Here is a 16,277-nt window from a genome sequence, read left to right on the forward strand (position 1 = left end):
TCTTTAGCCTTACTTTAGTGTAAGAAAAGGCTGGAAGCCTTTTTCAATGATTTAAAAGTTATATGCATATTAAGTGATGGTGACTGTGATGAAGAATTTGTTGGAATAAGGGTGGTCCAATTATTTCAAGGTGAGGACAAATTTACATAACATTAAAGGGCAAGTAGGAGTTGTCAGATGGATACTGGCTGAAGCAGTGAATACCAGAAAGATGCTTATCAGTGCTTTATTGACTATGCAAAGGCTTTCGCTTTTGACTGTATGGATCATGACAAGCTATGGATGACATTCTGAAGAATGATTATTCCAGAAGACTTAACTGTGCTCATGAGGAACCTATACACAGCTAAAAGGTAGTCATTTGAGTAGAACAAGGGATAATGAATGGTTTAAAATCAGGAAAGTTGTACACCAGGGCTGTATTCTTTTACTATACTTACTCAATCTGTATGCTGAGCATATAATCCAGAAGATGGATTATATGAAGAGTGTGGCATTAGGATTAGAAGAAGACTCATCAACAACCTGTGGTAGGCAGATGATAGAACTTTGCTTTCTGAAAGTGAAGAGGTCTTAGAATACTTACTGATGAAGATCAAAGCCTTCAGTACGGGTTGCGCCTCAAGATAAGACAAAGATCCTCACAACTGGACAAAAATAATATTATGAAAGGAAAAAAGATGAAAAGATTAAAGATGTCAAAGACTTAATTTTTTTGGATCCACAATCAACACTCATGGAAGCAGCATCCAAGAAATCTAACGCTGTGTTGCATAAGACAAATCTGCTGCAAAAGACATCTTTAATAATACCCACTTGACCTGGCTTCAATGACTGGATAATCAGAGCTCAACTAGAAGAAGGAAGAGGAAAAAAAGAGTAATCTGATACAATTTGATGAACTTGACCAACACCTATGGATATAGTAGCTCAAAAGAGGGAACAAATCCTTACAGTGAGGATCATTCCCAGCCCCCCTCCATACACAGAATAGACAGGGATGGGCAACTTGGACACTGGTTATCCAAAATGGGGGTGGGGCTACAAAGGCAAGAAGTGACTGGCTTTCAAGAGGGAGCCTAGATCCAGAGGGTGCAGAGGAAGGTAGAATCTCCAGAGTAGTAACCAATCTGTCTAGGTGGAGCTGATGAAAGGAGATGTGGATAGGTCTCTTGTGATACAATAGTGAATAATTGTTATCAGGACTGACTGTGAGGGTTGGAAATGTAAAGGTAGACATCTTGTAGCAAAAGGAGGGGAGTGACTGACTTTGCAGTCTAGGAGTGTTGGTACCTGGGACAGTCAAGGGAGAAGAGTAGAGTGCAGGAACGCACCCAGAGAAGCAGTGACACCAGAGATGGAGGCAGAGACATGACGTGGAGAGATGGAGCAGCTGGGGCTTTAGATCCAGAGAGAGAGAAGGGCTGTGTGCTGAGAAGGGGGGGCGGGGCACAGGCTTGCAGGGTATACCCTATGGTTGGTTGATGATGCATGCAGGGGATAGTAACCATGGCAATGAAATGATATCCGATAGGATGAATGTAAAGCTAATGGTAGCATAGTGGTTATGAATAGGGCTGCAAGCTGCAAGGTCAGCAGTTCGAAACTACCAGCCGCTCTGCGGGAGAAAGATGAGGCGGTCTGTTCCTGTAAAGATTTACAGCCTCGGAAACCCTGTGTAGGGTCGCTATGAGTCGGAATCGACTCCAGGGCACACAACAACAACATCACATATTTCACAAAACATTAAAAAAAAAGACATCTTTATATTGTTCAAGAGCAAATATGTCAATTTGAGGGCTAAGGTGCACCTGACCCAAACATAGTGTTTTCAGTTGCCTGTGAAAGCACAAGGAAGACCGGAGAATAATAGATGCATTGAGTTATGGTGCTGGAGAAGAATATGAGTTGGAACCAACTCAATGGCACCTAACAATAGTAACCCAGGCACTACCTGTACATGGCAAATTTTCCAGATTTTATTTATTAAGGATGACGATTTTATTACAGTTTCAAAACTTGTATGTAATACCATTCATAAGCCTTACAAAACTTTATTTACCAGCTACTTAGCAAATTATTATGAAATTCAACATCTTAAGGCTACTTCACAATTAAATAACTGGTTGCATCACAGTAATCTTTCTGTCATGAATGAAGTCACAGTCAGTCAGAAAGAGCCATAAAAACTAGTCAACTTCTTTCAACTCAAGAGACTATTATATTCATTTAATGTTATGGAAACTTATGGAGGAATTGCTATAGGCAGATCATCCTCTATAGTAAGCGTGAAAAACAGTATTAGCTGATCATTCTTGGAAAGACTTAAAAGTTGTGGTTGTTAAGTGCCATCAAGTTGGTTCTTGACCCTGTATAGGGTTTTATTGGTGCTCTAATCTTTGTGTACTGTGACACATATCCTAAGGCTGACACATATGTAAATACTGCTTAAAAATTATGTTCCCAAAAATCAGCAAAGTCCTGATAGAGAGATGACAAAATAGTCAAGCAATATACCAGCAAGCAGAAGTAAAAGATCCATTTTAGCAATTCAATAAAGAAAATAATTAAGCAAGGCAGCCTATCTGGATGCCTTATAGACATCTATTAAAAAACATAAAGAAGCCGTTTCTTTCCTCCACTTGAGATGGTCAAGACAACAAACAACAGCACAGCACTTATAAAAAGCGGTCACGTTTTATAAGACAAAATTTCAAGGTAGAAATGTTGATCTTGGTTTAACCTTTTTGTAGTGCAATGAGTTCCACATATATATGTGTACACATATATATATATGGCCTTTCTGGCTTTGGGTTTAAAATTCTGCCAAAAATATTTAGTTGTGATGTTGCCTGCCCTGTGACTGGTCTATTTTACGTATCTTTCAGGAAATGGCCAGTTTACTATGCTAATGTTGTTAAATGCCATGGAGTTGATTCCAATCCATAGCAACCCTATATTGGGTTTCTGAGAAGCAGAGGTGGATTTGAACCACCAATCTTGTGGTTCCAAAAAGATTTTGCAATCCAGCGCATTATCCTCCAGTGCTACACCAGGACTACTAATAGTTGTTGTTGTTAAGTGCCGTTGAGTTGGTTCTGATCCATAGTGACCCTGTGTAGGGTTTCCGAGGAGCAACTGTATGTAAAATCATCCAATGGGATTAAATGACCTTGCAGGAATTTGATTACTATGTGGATTATGTGAGTGTACCCTACACCAAGGGGATTAGTCAGATTGTGGTCTGGTAGAAGGGCCAGAATTTGAAATTGTCCTGTGCAGAGAAACTCCTAGGCACAGGACAGATCTGTAACACTGAAGATGGTATAAGAGGGTGCAGCAGCAGAAGTGGTAGTGCCATAAGGTGGCTGCAGTGGGCCTGCCAACCCACAGAGCTAGAGTTGTCTTCGGGTAAGAAAACTTGTTGGCAGAGTGGGGTACCTCTGAGCACTTGTTGGCAAAACTTTAGCATTTAACACTTGCCTGAGCAGGGCACAGCCAAGACAGAAGGTCCAGTAGTGGGTATGGCTAAGAAGTAGCTGAGTGCTGTCTTCATTCGTAGCTGTCCTAATCCCAAATTGTAGTGTGTTACATGGCACTTAACAACAACTTCCCTATTAAACCACTAATTGTGAGTATGGCCTTTGAGTTCTGTGTAGAAGGGAGGGGAGGAATGGCTGGTGTCAGAAATTACTGTTAAAGTTGGAGAAGAAGGTATGTCTGACCTATACTTCACCAATCATAAGTCTCACCCCTCCTCCAAAATGTAGACAAGGTCTGATGCTAGCAGACTGCAGCCTCACAGAGAACAATTAACGTGAATAGCATAAAAAAAAAAAAAATGAAAACAATGATATATGCAGATTATAGGACCTTCCACACCAGTTGATGTGTGGCGGTGAATGTGCATATTTTGTGCCATACCTATACTTTATCCCCTAATTCCAACATCTGTTTCAAACCTTCCCTCTTATTCTCCCTAAAGAACAAACACAATTCTCTGTACAGAGTTGGCAATGAATAAATATTGACCAACCAAATCAAGCATGATTTGCCAAGACCCAAAGGGATTTCATCAGGCCAGTGGGCTTTCTGACGTTTTGGCACTTCCTGGTCAATAATCACTTAGTGTGGAAAAAGGAGCTCTAGTGGAGCAATGGTTAAAAGTACCTGGCTAGTAACTTGCACAAAGGCTTTGCAGGAGATCTAGCAATCTGCTTCTGTAAAGACTGTTGTTAAGTGCCTTCCAGTTGGTGCAGAATCACAGCAACATTGTATATTGTTTTCAAGGAGCAGCGGGTATGGTTAGCAGTCCAGTGCTTATCTGACATCACACTAGGACTACTCCATAAAGTTTACAGCCTAGAAAACCCATTGTTGTTGTTAGGTGCCAACGAGTCGGTACCGACCCATAGCAACATTACACACAGCAGAAGGAAACACTGCCTGATCCTGAGCCAACCTCACTATTGTCGCCACGCTTGAGTCCATCGATGCTGCAACCTGGCCAATCCATCTCGTTGGGGGGTGGGGGAGGGATGGGAAGGGGTCTCTTCCTCTTTTTCTCTGACCCTCCACCTTACCAAACATGATATCCTTCTCCAGAGACTGGTCCCTCCTGACAATACGCCCAAAGTATGAGAGACGAAATTTGGCCATCTTGGCTTCTAAGGAGCACTCTGGCATAGGGGAGTTCTATTCTGTCACATGAATTTGCTATACGGTGGAACTGACTTGATGGCACCCAACACAAATGTCAAATAAAAATCATTTTTCTGTGTGTGCCCTGTAATACCTGTCTCCTCAAATAAGAAATGAAATCAAATGAGATTTCCGACATAGCCAGATAACTTGTACTTATGCAGTGTTTGGGAGTTTGTGGAGCAATGGAAAGACAGAAGAATTATGCACCATGCATCTGGGAAAGGCAGAAGTCTTGCTATATGCAAACCACAGAGTTCAAACTATTAGGATCATTGGAGTCTACTCCCAGCCTCTTGGGTGGCTAGCACAGAACTATGGCTAAATAGCACTAGTTCTTCTAGACTCTAGTCCTGTGTACAAGCTTCTACTATAGCAAATTACCTCAGTAATAGAAACTATTACTAGTCATCTTTATAATCCCTACAAAGTAACCTACAATAAAAATCTGCTAAATGAGTTTCTGGCATAATTTTCCTACAAATTCTATATTCTCTTTTTTCTCTTCCCACTCAAATCCTTTGACTCTCCACCACACATTAATTACCTCACCCATATTTCCTACCTCCCAGTACTTGGCTCGGTTGACACCCTCTGCATATGCTCGGGCAAAGTTACTTTCACTGTTGAGGGCGGTGATGGCTGCACTGAGCTGAGACATAGGGTGTAAATTGGTGGGAAAGTTGTCCAGCATGGTGACGACATGGGAAGGCAGAGCTGCCCTCTTTGCCCACTCTTTTGAGATCCAAGATACCTGTGGAGACAGAGACACTGCTCAGAATACTATCAAGGAAAAGGAAAGAGAAATAAAAGGAAAATAACAGTTGAGCAGAGAAAAGCCAAAAGTTTAATTCAATCCATTTACATACCAGATTCTGCCTTGATTCCGTCCCTTTACTGCATTATCTCTATAACCACCACCCATAGCTATATTAGGATGCAGTGTTTGAGAATAGAAAAAAGCCAAGAAGGGAAATAGGAATGATGTCTTGCTTTACCTGTTCCTCTGTTGGGATCTGTCCAGTTACAAGCAGCCAAAATAAGCCCTCAGGCAGGGGTTCTTCCCCACCTTTAGCCTTGGGGAGCAGTTTCTGGCAATCAGGGATACTATGGCCTCGGAAACGGATACCCTGGAAGAATAAGAATGACAACTTCCTAAGTATTAATTTAACTGGTCCAACTTCAAAGCAGGCCTTTCAACAAGTTAGAATAAAACTCTTCAAGCTTAAATTATCACATAATGTACTTTTAAATGAAAAAGGTTAACTATCTTTTAGTAAGGAGTCCTAGTGACACTATAGGACTGTTAACTGCAAGGTTGGCAGTTCAAACTCACTAGCTGTTCCACGGAAGAAGATAAGGCTTTCTGCTCCTATAAAGATTTAGTTTTGAAAAGCCTATAACAAGGTCACTAAGGATCTCTGGTAGCATAGTGGTTATGAGTAAGGCTGCCAACCTCAAGGTCAGCAGTTCAAAACTACCAGCAATTCCGTGGGAGAAAGATGAGGCATTCTGCTCCTGTAAAGATTTACAGCTTCAGAAACTCTGTGCAGGGTCACTATGAGTCAGAACCGACTCCACGGTACTTACCAACAAAACATACAGGGTCAGTATGAAGTGGAATCAACTCAATGGTAGTGGGTTTGGTTATCATATAATGCAAATACCATGCAAAGGAAAATAAAGCGAGAGGGGGTTGCATGGTTTGTTAAAAACTCCACACCACCAATGTTATTTGTACAAAATCAAAGTATTTCATTCATATCTCTTTCCACCTTCCAAAACTTGAAGATAGGTACTTTGTTTTCCTTACTCTAAGTAATCTTGGGCCTAACCCATGTTGTAAGTGATAGTAAGGACGACAATTATAGTAACTGACATAAAGATGTCTTACCTCATCAGGATCAAGAACTGATGTTTCATATATCAGCCCCTTCATGCCTCTCATGCCACCATACATCTAAACGAAAGAAGAGGATGTGACCAATAATCAGAATTATTCAGCTAGATCATGTCAGAGTCTCATAGGATCTGGGAGAGAAATTTTATTCTAACTTCATTTAGACTTCAGAAGTCTTGGGAAAGACTTCTGAAGAACTAGTGTACTATAAATATAAAACAGAACCTTGCAAATGAAAACACTAAACTGACAAATCACTTTCTTCAATGCTTGTGCCTCTGCTTGCTTCTTAAATCTTGTATTTTTTCTGTTTATCCTTGTACTCCTTACATTCCCTTTCATTCCCACCAACCAAAGTAAACAGAATGAGATTACCAGAAGAGGAAATGACCAATGTTTAACACAGTTGTGGAACTATCATCTGAGCCACTTAAGAATCTTAGAGCTAGGAAAAGTCATACTATAATTATGTTCTAATGCACTCCCTCCAGTAGTACAGTGGTTAAACACTTGGCAGTTAACTGAAAGACTGGTAGACTGAACCTACCGGTCATACTAGGGCTATGATTTAACTGGGTGGTGGGTTAAGCAGAGTCCTGGCCCCAAAAACTAAGGTGCTGGAATACAGGAATAGAAACTTCACTCATTCCTCTTCTGGGTGAATTAAGTTTAGACCTAACTAGTACATTTGTAAGAAATAAAAAAAGGCTATTTTCTAATGAACACTATAACCTCAACATGTCCTTATATGAAATAGAACACTTGAAACAACTCGTGAAAAAAATGGTACTTTTGTTGAGGCATATTAGAGTGACTTCTCCCAGCAAAGATGACCGCAGAGCCCTTACCATATCCACTGTGATTTGACCCACAACTGCTTTGCCATGTTGCTGCCTGAAGGTCTTAATTCTGGCCTGTTCCTTAGGTATCAGGTCAGCCAGTATGTCTTTTAAATTCTAAAAAGAGAAGTAGGAGGGTTAAGTGATGCTCAGAAAGCTGATTACATTTTCTGCAAGTAGGGGTGATTAAAATGTTCTTTTTTAGAATGTGACTTTACCTGCTAAGGAAGTCTACTCAACTACTCTGTACAGATGAGGGTTAAAGAATTAAGCAAACACATTTGATAGTCCACCTCATTATGCCATTGAGTAAATTATTTCTTAAAACAGTAGTAGTTGCAATAATAATAGTTACAGCAACAACAATTGATACTTCCAGGAGATACTCAAATGCTCACCTCAGACCTTTCTACATTCAGTAACTGGGTAGTGGTAGGGAAGGGTAATTTAGTTTTATTTCTAGGATAATGACAAGAGGCCCGGTGGTAGACTAATCCCTTATCCTAGGGTCAGCCTGCCCCAATAATTCTTAGTCTTCTTTTCCAAACCTTACCGTGGAGGAAGCACTGGCATGACGGGCAGCAAGAACAAGACAGGATGCATTCTACAAAGAAAACAAAAGCATTATGTAACAGCAGTTAATCTTCCCTACTTGTACCAACAGGAAGGCATTTCAGTGACTCAACCCTTTTCTCTTCATCTTAGCCTCTTATTGAAAAGCTGTAAAATAGCTTGGGGAGGAGTCACTAGCCTGGAAGCAGCAGCAGGTTTAACTCCATTATAACATCCATAGCTTCATTAGCATTCCCTGAAGACTCTATCATCATCTGGGTTTCAGGGCAGAGCTCAGTTAGGCACATGGAAAAGGTGAGAGAGGCAACTGTTAAAGAGTACGCAGTCTAGCTGTCAATATTCTGAGTGGCCTCGGGGAAAGCATAAGAGGAAACAGCAATTACTTAACCATGCTGGTTAAGATTCCCCCTACCTAGTCTTTTGGCAGCATTTTAACTGCTTCAGTCCAAGAATGTACAGAGGCAGAGGGCAGCCTTTCACAATACTACTAATTCTCTTGGAAAAAGCAGAGACAGTAGAAGACTACAAGAGCAACATCAGAAACTGGAAGAATTGAAAAAGTATCTTCAGAGTGTTTAGAAAAAATAACTAGAACGGTCAGTAGTGGCAGTTGGGCACCATCTATTCTATATCTTAGAAAAGGCCATGTTCATGTGGGCTTTTAGTCCTATGGACTAGTTTCTTCTTTGAGTCTTTCCTTCATTCCCTGTTGCTCCAAACAAGTAGAAATCAATAGTTTTATCTTGGATGCTGCTCACAAACTTTTAAGACTCCAGATGCTACTCACCAAACTAGAAGTAGAACATTATCTTGATGAACTATGTTATGCCAATTGACTTAAATTTCATTGTGGTTGTTAAGTACCGTGGAGTCAGTTCTGACTCATAGTGACCCTGTGTACAGTTTCCGAGGAGCAGATGGTGAGCTTCAATTGTCGACTTTGCAGTTCCAACTGACTTTGCAGTCCAGCGCATTAATCCACAGCACTACACTAGGACTCCAACACATCCAACGACTTGCAAGACTATGGTCTTAAGCCTTTTAACCCAGTAATCCAATCCAATGAGCCATTTGGACAAGTCTAGGAAGTCTCTGTAACTGTGCCTCCCCATGTGCTTTTATTATAGATATCTATGTAGTACACATAAACATGTATGTATATATACACACATGATTACAGATACACCTACATATTCATGTGCTTGTACTTGTATCTATTCATGCATATCTATCTATGTAAGTCATGGTGTGGAACCACAACACCACAAGGTCAGTTTGAACTGCAAGGTCAGTGGTTCAAACTCATCAGCTACTTCTCAGACACCCTATATAGGGTTGCTATGAGTCAGAATCTACTAGATGACCCTTAACAAACAAAAATCTAGAAAACTGAGTCCTGGTGTGATGCTACAGGATAAGCACTGGGCTGTTAATTACAAGGTTAGTGGCTCAAACCCACTAGCCTTTCCTTGGAAACCCTATACAGGGTTGCTATAATTCAGAATCAACTTAACAACATGTAACACTATCTTGACAAAGAGTTCTGGTGGCATTGTAGGATAAATACTGAACTACTAATCAGGGTGGCAGTTTAAACCCACCCAGCTGCTCTGTGGGATTAAGATGAGGCTTTCTGTTCCTGAAACAATGAACAGCTTCGGAAACTATCTAGAAAGTGATTCCTCCTCTTCCATCTTTGGTAAATCATCAAGGAATGTTGCTTTCTGTGTGTACAAGGCAGTTTTAAAAAGTTCATGGAAAAATGGAAATAGAAAGATAATGGAATTTTTCCCACAATATGTCTATTCTTGACTTTTTATTACTTATCCTATAGTGCCACACCAGGATTCAGTTTCCTAGTTGTTGTTAAGTGCTACTATTGCTTATTGCTAAGTGCCATCGGGTCGGGATCCAACCTGAAGACCATTATGCTGAGTGAAGTTAAGTCTATCCTTCATCACAAAAGCATAGACTTACTTCACTCAGCATAATGGTCTTCAGGTTCATCTAGTAAAGGTTATTTTAAAAATTCAGAGAGATGAGGCAAGCTAGTATGTCCCAAAGCAAAGGGGGCATACCTTTACTTGTTAAGCAGGGCTGTCCTTAACTCCTTCCTAGAGTCTCCTAGCTCACTGAGGGGCAACTGGGCAAGAAGTAGGCAGCACAAACAGCCCTTTAGCTCCTTCAACCTTCTGTGGGGGAAATGAGAAGCTGAACTCAGTATTCAAGAAATCACTTTGCCTTTTTTTGGTGGTGGTGTGCCAGTGAGTCGGTTCCGACTCATAGCGACCCTGTATAGGGTTTCCGGGGCTGTCAATCTTTATGAAAGTAGAAAGCCTCATCTTTCTCCCACGGAACAGCTAGTAATTTCGAACTGCTGACCTTGAGGTTAGCAGCCTGACTCTCATCATCAAAGATAATACATGTGAATAAACATAAATTATTGTTTTACAGACTTAAACTTGTTCAAAACATTCCATGCTCCAAAGTTCTACAGCTCTGTCTCCCACGGACCACAACAGCCTTGTTTGGTTGTTGTTGTGGGTTTGTTTTGTTTTTAAAGAGGCATTAGGACACAGATCATTTGAGAAATAAAAATCTGCTCATATAAATATGATTTAGAATTAGAAAAATTAACTTTCTATAGTGGATTATAACTTCATTAGTGAGTAAGGGTTGTAAGAATAAATCTTATATTAAAAATTATTATTTTTGTTTGCAGTCATTTAGTTTATTATTAATAGTATTTGAATATTTTGGAAAAGAATAGTGGTATAACATGGGGGGGCGGGTCTACCCAAATTCAACAGAGTAGTATCAAGATAAACTTAGGCCACCAAGGTTGTAAAAATGTAACATCATGTAAAAAAAAAAAATCAAATGGGTCACAACTGGTATAGCCATCTTATTGGTTTCGACTTATAGCAACCTTGCATAAAGTTTCAGAGGAGCCATCTTAGATCTGTTTATATAAGTGCTACTTTTAGGGATTCTTGGGGTGGTGGTGTAGGATTAGCACTGGACTGAGAACCACAAGGTCAGCAGTTCAAATCCACCAGCTGATCCTTGGAAACTCTATACAAGGTCACTGTGAGTCGGAACCGACTCAACAGCACTTAACAATAACTTTTAAGGAAGGAAAGCTTGAAATTACCTTCTCACTTTATCCTCAAAGTCCCAAGTTTCTTTGTAGTTTCTTTACCATTTAATGAAGAGCCTCGGGAGTCATCTAATGAGTTAACCCAATATCCAACAGCAAGATTTCTTAGCCAGATCTCCAATTTGTAAAGCAGTGCCAGTTGTAGGCAGATTGGTTATGTACCCATAAAACAAACTAGTACATTCTGTTTCTACTACACTTTTCTGCAACATATTGTCACCTGTGCCTCAATTTTCCTAGTCATCTGTGCCTCAGTTTTCCTATAAAATGGATATAAATTACGTCAACATTAAATCAGTGTTTGGCATATAACAAATCTTTTGAATTTGTTATATAACATATCTAACAATATAGTTACTTCACAGCACCTTTCAGTGTCAGCAGGGATGGATTACCCAATAAGCAAGGTAAGCACAAGTTTAGGGCTTCAACAAAACAGGGATACCAGTTGTCCAAAGCAAAGACCCATAGAAGTCATGCTCGCAGGACACAAGGAAAAAGGAGCGCCACAGTGCAAAGGAATTGGCAGGGCACTAAATGAAATTGATACCAACTTCAGTGCATGAAAATATGCTGGCTGAAAACAGAGTTCACTTAGTGTCACAAAGACACCCAAGTACAAGGCTATTTAAGCTATGAGTCCTCTATGACTTTAACACCGTCAGAGACACCTGTCCTAGGGTCCTCAACTAGAGTTATACTCTTTAGAGTATACTATTTCTTTCTAATAAACAAGAGATGGAGCTGAGCTGGGTTGTGGAAGCTAACTTTTGCTACATTCACCCAATATGCAACTGAATCCAAAATGCGCAGCTATCGAGCAAGTTGGATTATATTAATATGTAACAGGTCTCCGATCCATTTTGAAAGAGTCATCTTGTACATTCATTATCTGCTTATTCAGCAACTCCATTTAGGAGGGTCAGCAATGCTTTTTGCCATGATACAAACAGAAGGGTTTGTTATACGCATATCCTGATAAATAAGCAATGGGAATGACAATCCCAGATGATGCACAGAAGTGAGGGAACTTGAATAAGTTGACTATTACAATGAATTCAATCAGGCTACTTTAAAAAAGCTGTATAACATTTATGTAGTTATGTTTTAAGTTTTATAAACAATAATATAACTAACTTAAAAATACCTGGCCTACATGTGCACACAATGTAGCAATAATTTAATGTTATATAAACATATTTGAGTCCTGGTGTGGCACTGTAGGATAAACAATGAACTGTTCCCATCAGTCACTCCTCGGAAACCCTATATAGGGTTGCCAGTAAGTAGGAACCAACTCAATGGCACTTAACAAATTTATTAACACAGGTAGGTAATAATAGCAAATGTTCAAAAATTACTGGAAATAGTAATGCTTAACATAAAGTCTCAGTTTATGCATCAAGTGAGCTGATTTTTATTTTCTGTTGTATAGAACACAGTACTTAGCATATATTACTATAAAATAAACCAGCTATTAATCACATTAAGAGGACAGAAAATTTAGTATTTACTTATCATACGTTTCTGTTTTGCAACACTAAATTAGTTTCCCCTGATTTGTAAATCCCTAAAGACAATTCCAAAATTAACTTCCTTTTAAAAATGTAATGAATCAGGACAGACTTCTGTTGAATGCTTGAGTTTAATGTGCACATTATACTAGTACTGCTAGTAATAAAAATACTATAAGCAATATGAATATACTGCATCCATTCCTTGCTATAGTAAAAATAATAATAATGGCATAGACTATTTTTGAATCTGAAATTGTTGCATGTGCAGATCCCATAAATAACAGAAATACAGATCCTGCTTTGTGGAACAATTTTTCTTCTAATGATGCAAATTACTGGACTGAAAGAAGGACAAGTGGACCATTTGGAAATTCGTGTAGAAAATTTCTGGTAACAATTTTTGGTAAACAAACTTCCAGTTCCTGGAAAAGGACATCATGCTTGGTAAAGTGGAGGGTCAGCGAAAAAGAGAAGACCCCAATGAGATGGACTGACACAGTGGCAGCAGCAATGGGCTTAAGTGTAACAAAAATTGAGGATGGTGTGAAACCAGGCAGTGTTTCCTTCTGTTGTGCATAAGATCACTATGAGTCAGAACCAAGTCGATGGCACCTGACGACAACAACGTTCTATATCCAGAATATATTTCTAAGGTGCACAGCTAATGGTAAAAACTATAAGCGGGAGCAGCTACTATATTCTGTATCAGTTGGCTCTGTGTATTGTTTTATTTGCAAATTATTCAGTCCTAAATCATTAAATTCTTGATTTGCTGCAGATGGATTTAGTGACTGGTGCAACTTGGATATGGCTGAAAAACATATAGACAGCTCAATTCAGAAACTGTATGTTGTTATATTTAAACTGAAGACATGGTTTTGGTTTAACTCATGAAATAAAAAAAACTAATGATGAAAAAGCTGTTTTGCAAAATGTTGTTTATGTCATAATAATAGCTGACTGTGGATTATCTTTTCAAGGATGAAATGAAGTATTTGGCTGACCAAAAAATGAAAAATTTGGGGATTAACTTGTTTATTGGTCATTTTGATCCACAAGATCACCACAGCAGGTCACATCTCAAAGCACGATAGCACTGAAAATAGCAACCCACTGTATATATCTAAAAAGAAGTGTGAAGAATAAAATAAGTATTTCAGGTCTGTATATTCTACTCCTGATCTTTATCATCTAAGTGGTGCTGTAGGACTTCAAACCTCAAGATCGGCAATTCAAACCCTTCAGCTGCCCCTCAGAAACCCTATACAGGGGTCACTGAGTAGGAATCTACTCAATGGCACTTAACAAGTATGGTTTTAAGATACATATAGATCTCCAACAGATGGACCCATTGAATGATTTTTATCATGTTTACTAGCCTAAAAAGTACTGGTGAAGAAACTGCAAATCAAGTACTTCATTATTTATATGAAACCGGCAAAGTTGATTTTTCTAAATGCAGAAGCCAATTCTGTGACAATGTTGCCAACATGTCAGTGTTTATAGAGACAAACAAGAGAAAAGTTTAGAACATGCCATTTTCACATCATGTGCTATGCATTCACTTAGTGAGTAAATTGTTTGAAAGCAGTTGATTTTTTTCTACTCTTCAGTAGAATGACTCTATGATTTTTGCAGCTTCTACTCACTGAAAAGAGCCCTGGCAGCACAGTGGTTACATGTTGGGCTAACTGCCAAGGTCAGCAGTTCTTTTACAAGCCCCTGAACGGGAGAAAGATGAGGTTTTCTGTTCCAGAATGATTTACAGCCTCGGAAACCCTATACAAGGTTGCTATAAGCTGGAACCAACTCAAAGGCACCTACTCACTGATGGACAGTTCCTAAGATATTTAGGCAATGACTAATACATGTTGGGAAGCACGTGCTGAAAACAGACACAAGAGAAAAAGAGAAGTTTGACATATCACCAACAAAATGCAAACAGAGTATTTATATTAGTTATGTAGTCCTTGTTGGTGTTGCACTGCAAAGTCAGTTTGAACCACAAAGTCGGTGGTTCAAGCTCACGAACTGTTCCTTAGAAACCCCATATAGACAGGGTCAAAAATGGGTTGGAACTGACTTGACAGCACTTAACATGTCAAATAATGTATTGCAGCATTTACACCATACAAATCAAGCTCTCCAAGATTCAGAAGTAAATTTAAAGACATGCACAGATCTCTACCAGTCATTAAGAGGAAATTTATATAATGTAGCTAGCTATTATCTTGACAATCATGAAAACACAACTAAACAAATATTGCCAAATATTGATTATCAAAGCAGCTTACCATCAGAGAAACATGAGAAATAAATAAATGCCTTAGGTGCTATAGAAGTATTATATAAAAAAAAGCCAATTTCACACAACATATTACATCATCAACACACCTGAATACTTTGCAAGAAAAGGACAAGTGTATGATGTTCTCCCAAATCGATTTTCTTTCTTAAAAAATGTGGATCAAGAATGTATAATGGGGAGAAAAAAAATAAGTATAATGGCCCAAGAAATTAATGTAGACTTATCCCAATGACTTATATATAACAACAAAGAAAAGTGTGACAAGTCGGTTCCAAACATAGTGAACCTGTATTGTTGTTGTTGTTACGTGCCATGGGTTCCAACTCATAGCAACCCTATACAGGGTTTCCGAGGCTGTAAATCTACGGGAGCAGAACACCTCATCTTTCTCCCGCGGAACAGCTGGTAGTTTCGAACTGCTGACCCTAAGGTTCGCAGCCTGATTCGTAACCACTACGCTACCAGAGCTCCTTAGTGAACCTGTATAGGACTTTAAAAAAAAAAAAAAGCTTTTATTATGAATTGAGTGATAGCTTACATGGAAGAACATTAGTTTTGCACTCAACCTATAGCACTTTTTTTTCATTGTAATGATTATTTATAATCCCCTCTATGTATCATCAGTTAACGGTATTTGCTTCTATTCTTTTTTTTTTATGTACACAAAAACATGTAGAAATATATAATCCTTTAAACAAACAAAGGAATCATTCTGCGAGCCAGCTTTTCTCTTTTCATGAGTCCTCAGCTGCTCTATCTCTCCATGCCATCACCTCTGCCTTCATCTCTGGTGTCTCTGCTTCTCTGGTTAGGGTCCCACGTTCTGTTCATGCTCTTCTTTCTTGGTGGTCTTAGGGTCTTGTTCCTGGAATGTAAGATTAACTAATCTCCTCTTTTTTGATACACAACTTCTACCTTTACAGTTGTGACAATCGCAGTTAGTCATGGTAACAATTACTCACTAATGAATCAAATGAATCCTATCCGTATCTCCTTTCATCAGACCCATCTAGACAAGATGATAACCACTCAGTGTGGATTCTACCTCCTGCCACCCCACCCCACACACACACTCTGAAACTCCCTCTTGAAAATTTGTAAGCCAGTCACTTTGTGCCTTTACTCTACCCCACCCATTTTAGATAGCCAAGGTCTAAGCTGCCCGTCTCTTATCAACCCTGTGTACACACAGGATAGGTTTGATTCTTGATGTGAAGACTCCTTCCCTCTCAGTTGGTACTTTGAGTATAGGTCAAGTTCATCAAATTGTAGCAATTTA

The 16,277-nt window shown here is 39.2% G+C and overlaps 1 protein-coding gene across 1 annotated transcript in view; it reads right to left on the reverse strand.

Annotated features, from left to right (window-relative positions):
• CS (citrate synthase) overlaps positions 1-16,277 on the reverse strand; it is a 50,401-nt gene that overhangs the window by 6,321 nt on the left and 27,803 nt on the right. Inside the window, exons 2-6 of the mRNA XM_006859433.1 lie at positions 7,994-8,044; positions 7,450-7,557; positions 6,596-6,661; positions 5,700-5,831; positions 5,267-5,455 (exon numbers count right to left, since the gene is read on the reverse strand). Of these exons, the coding sequence (XP_006859495.1) occupies positions 5,267-5,455; positions 5,700-5,831; positions 6,596-6,661; positions 7,450-7,557; positions 7,994-8,044 (546 nt within the window). The remainder of the gene's footprint in view (positions 1-5,266; positions 5,456-5,699; positions 5,832-6,595; positions 6,662-7,449; positions 7,558-7,993; positions 8,045-16,277) is intronic.

This window comes from Chrysochloris asiatica, unplaced genomic scaffold (assembly GCF_000296735.1).
Source record: "Chrysochloris asiatica unplaced genomic scaffold, ChrAsi1.0 scaffold00033, whole genome shotgun sequence".
Taxonomy (NCBI): Eukaryota; Metazoa; Chordata; class Mammalia; order Afrosoricida; family Chrysochloridae; genus Chrysochloris; species Chrysochloris asiatica.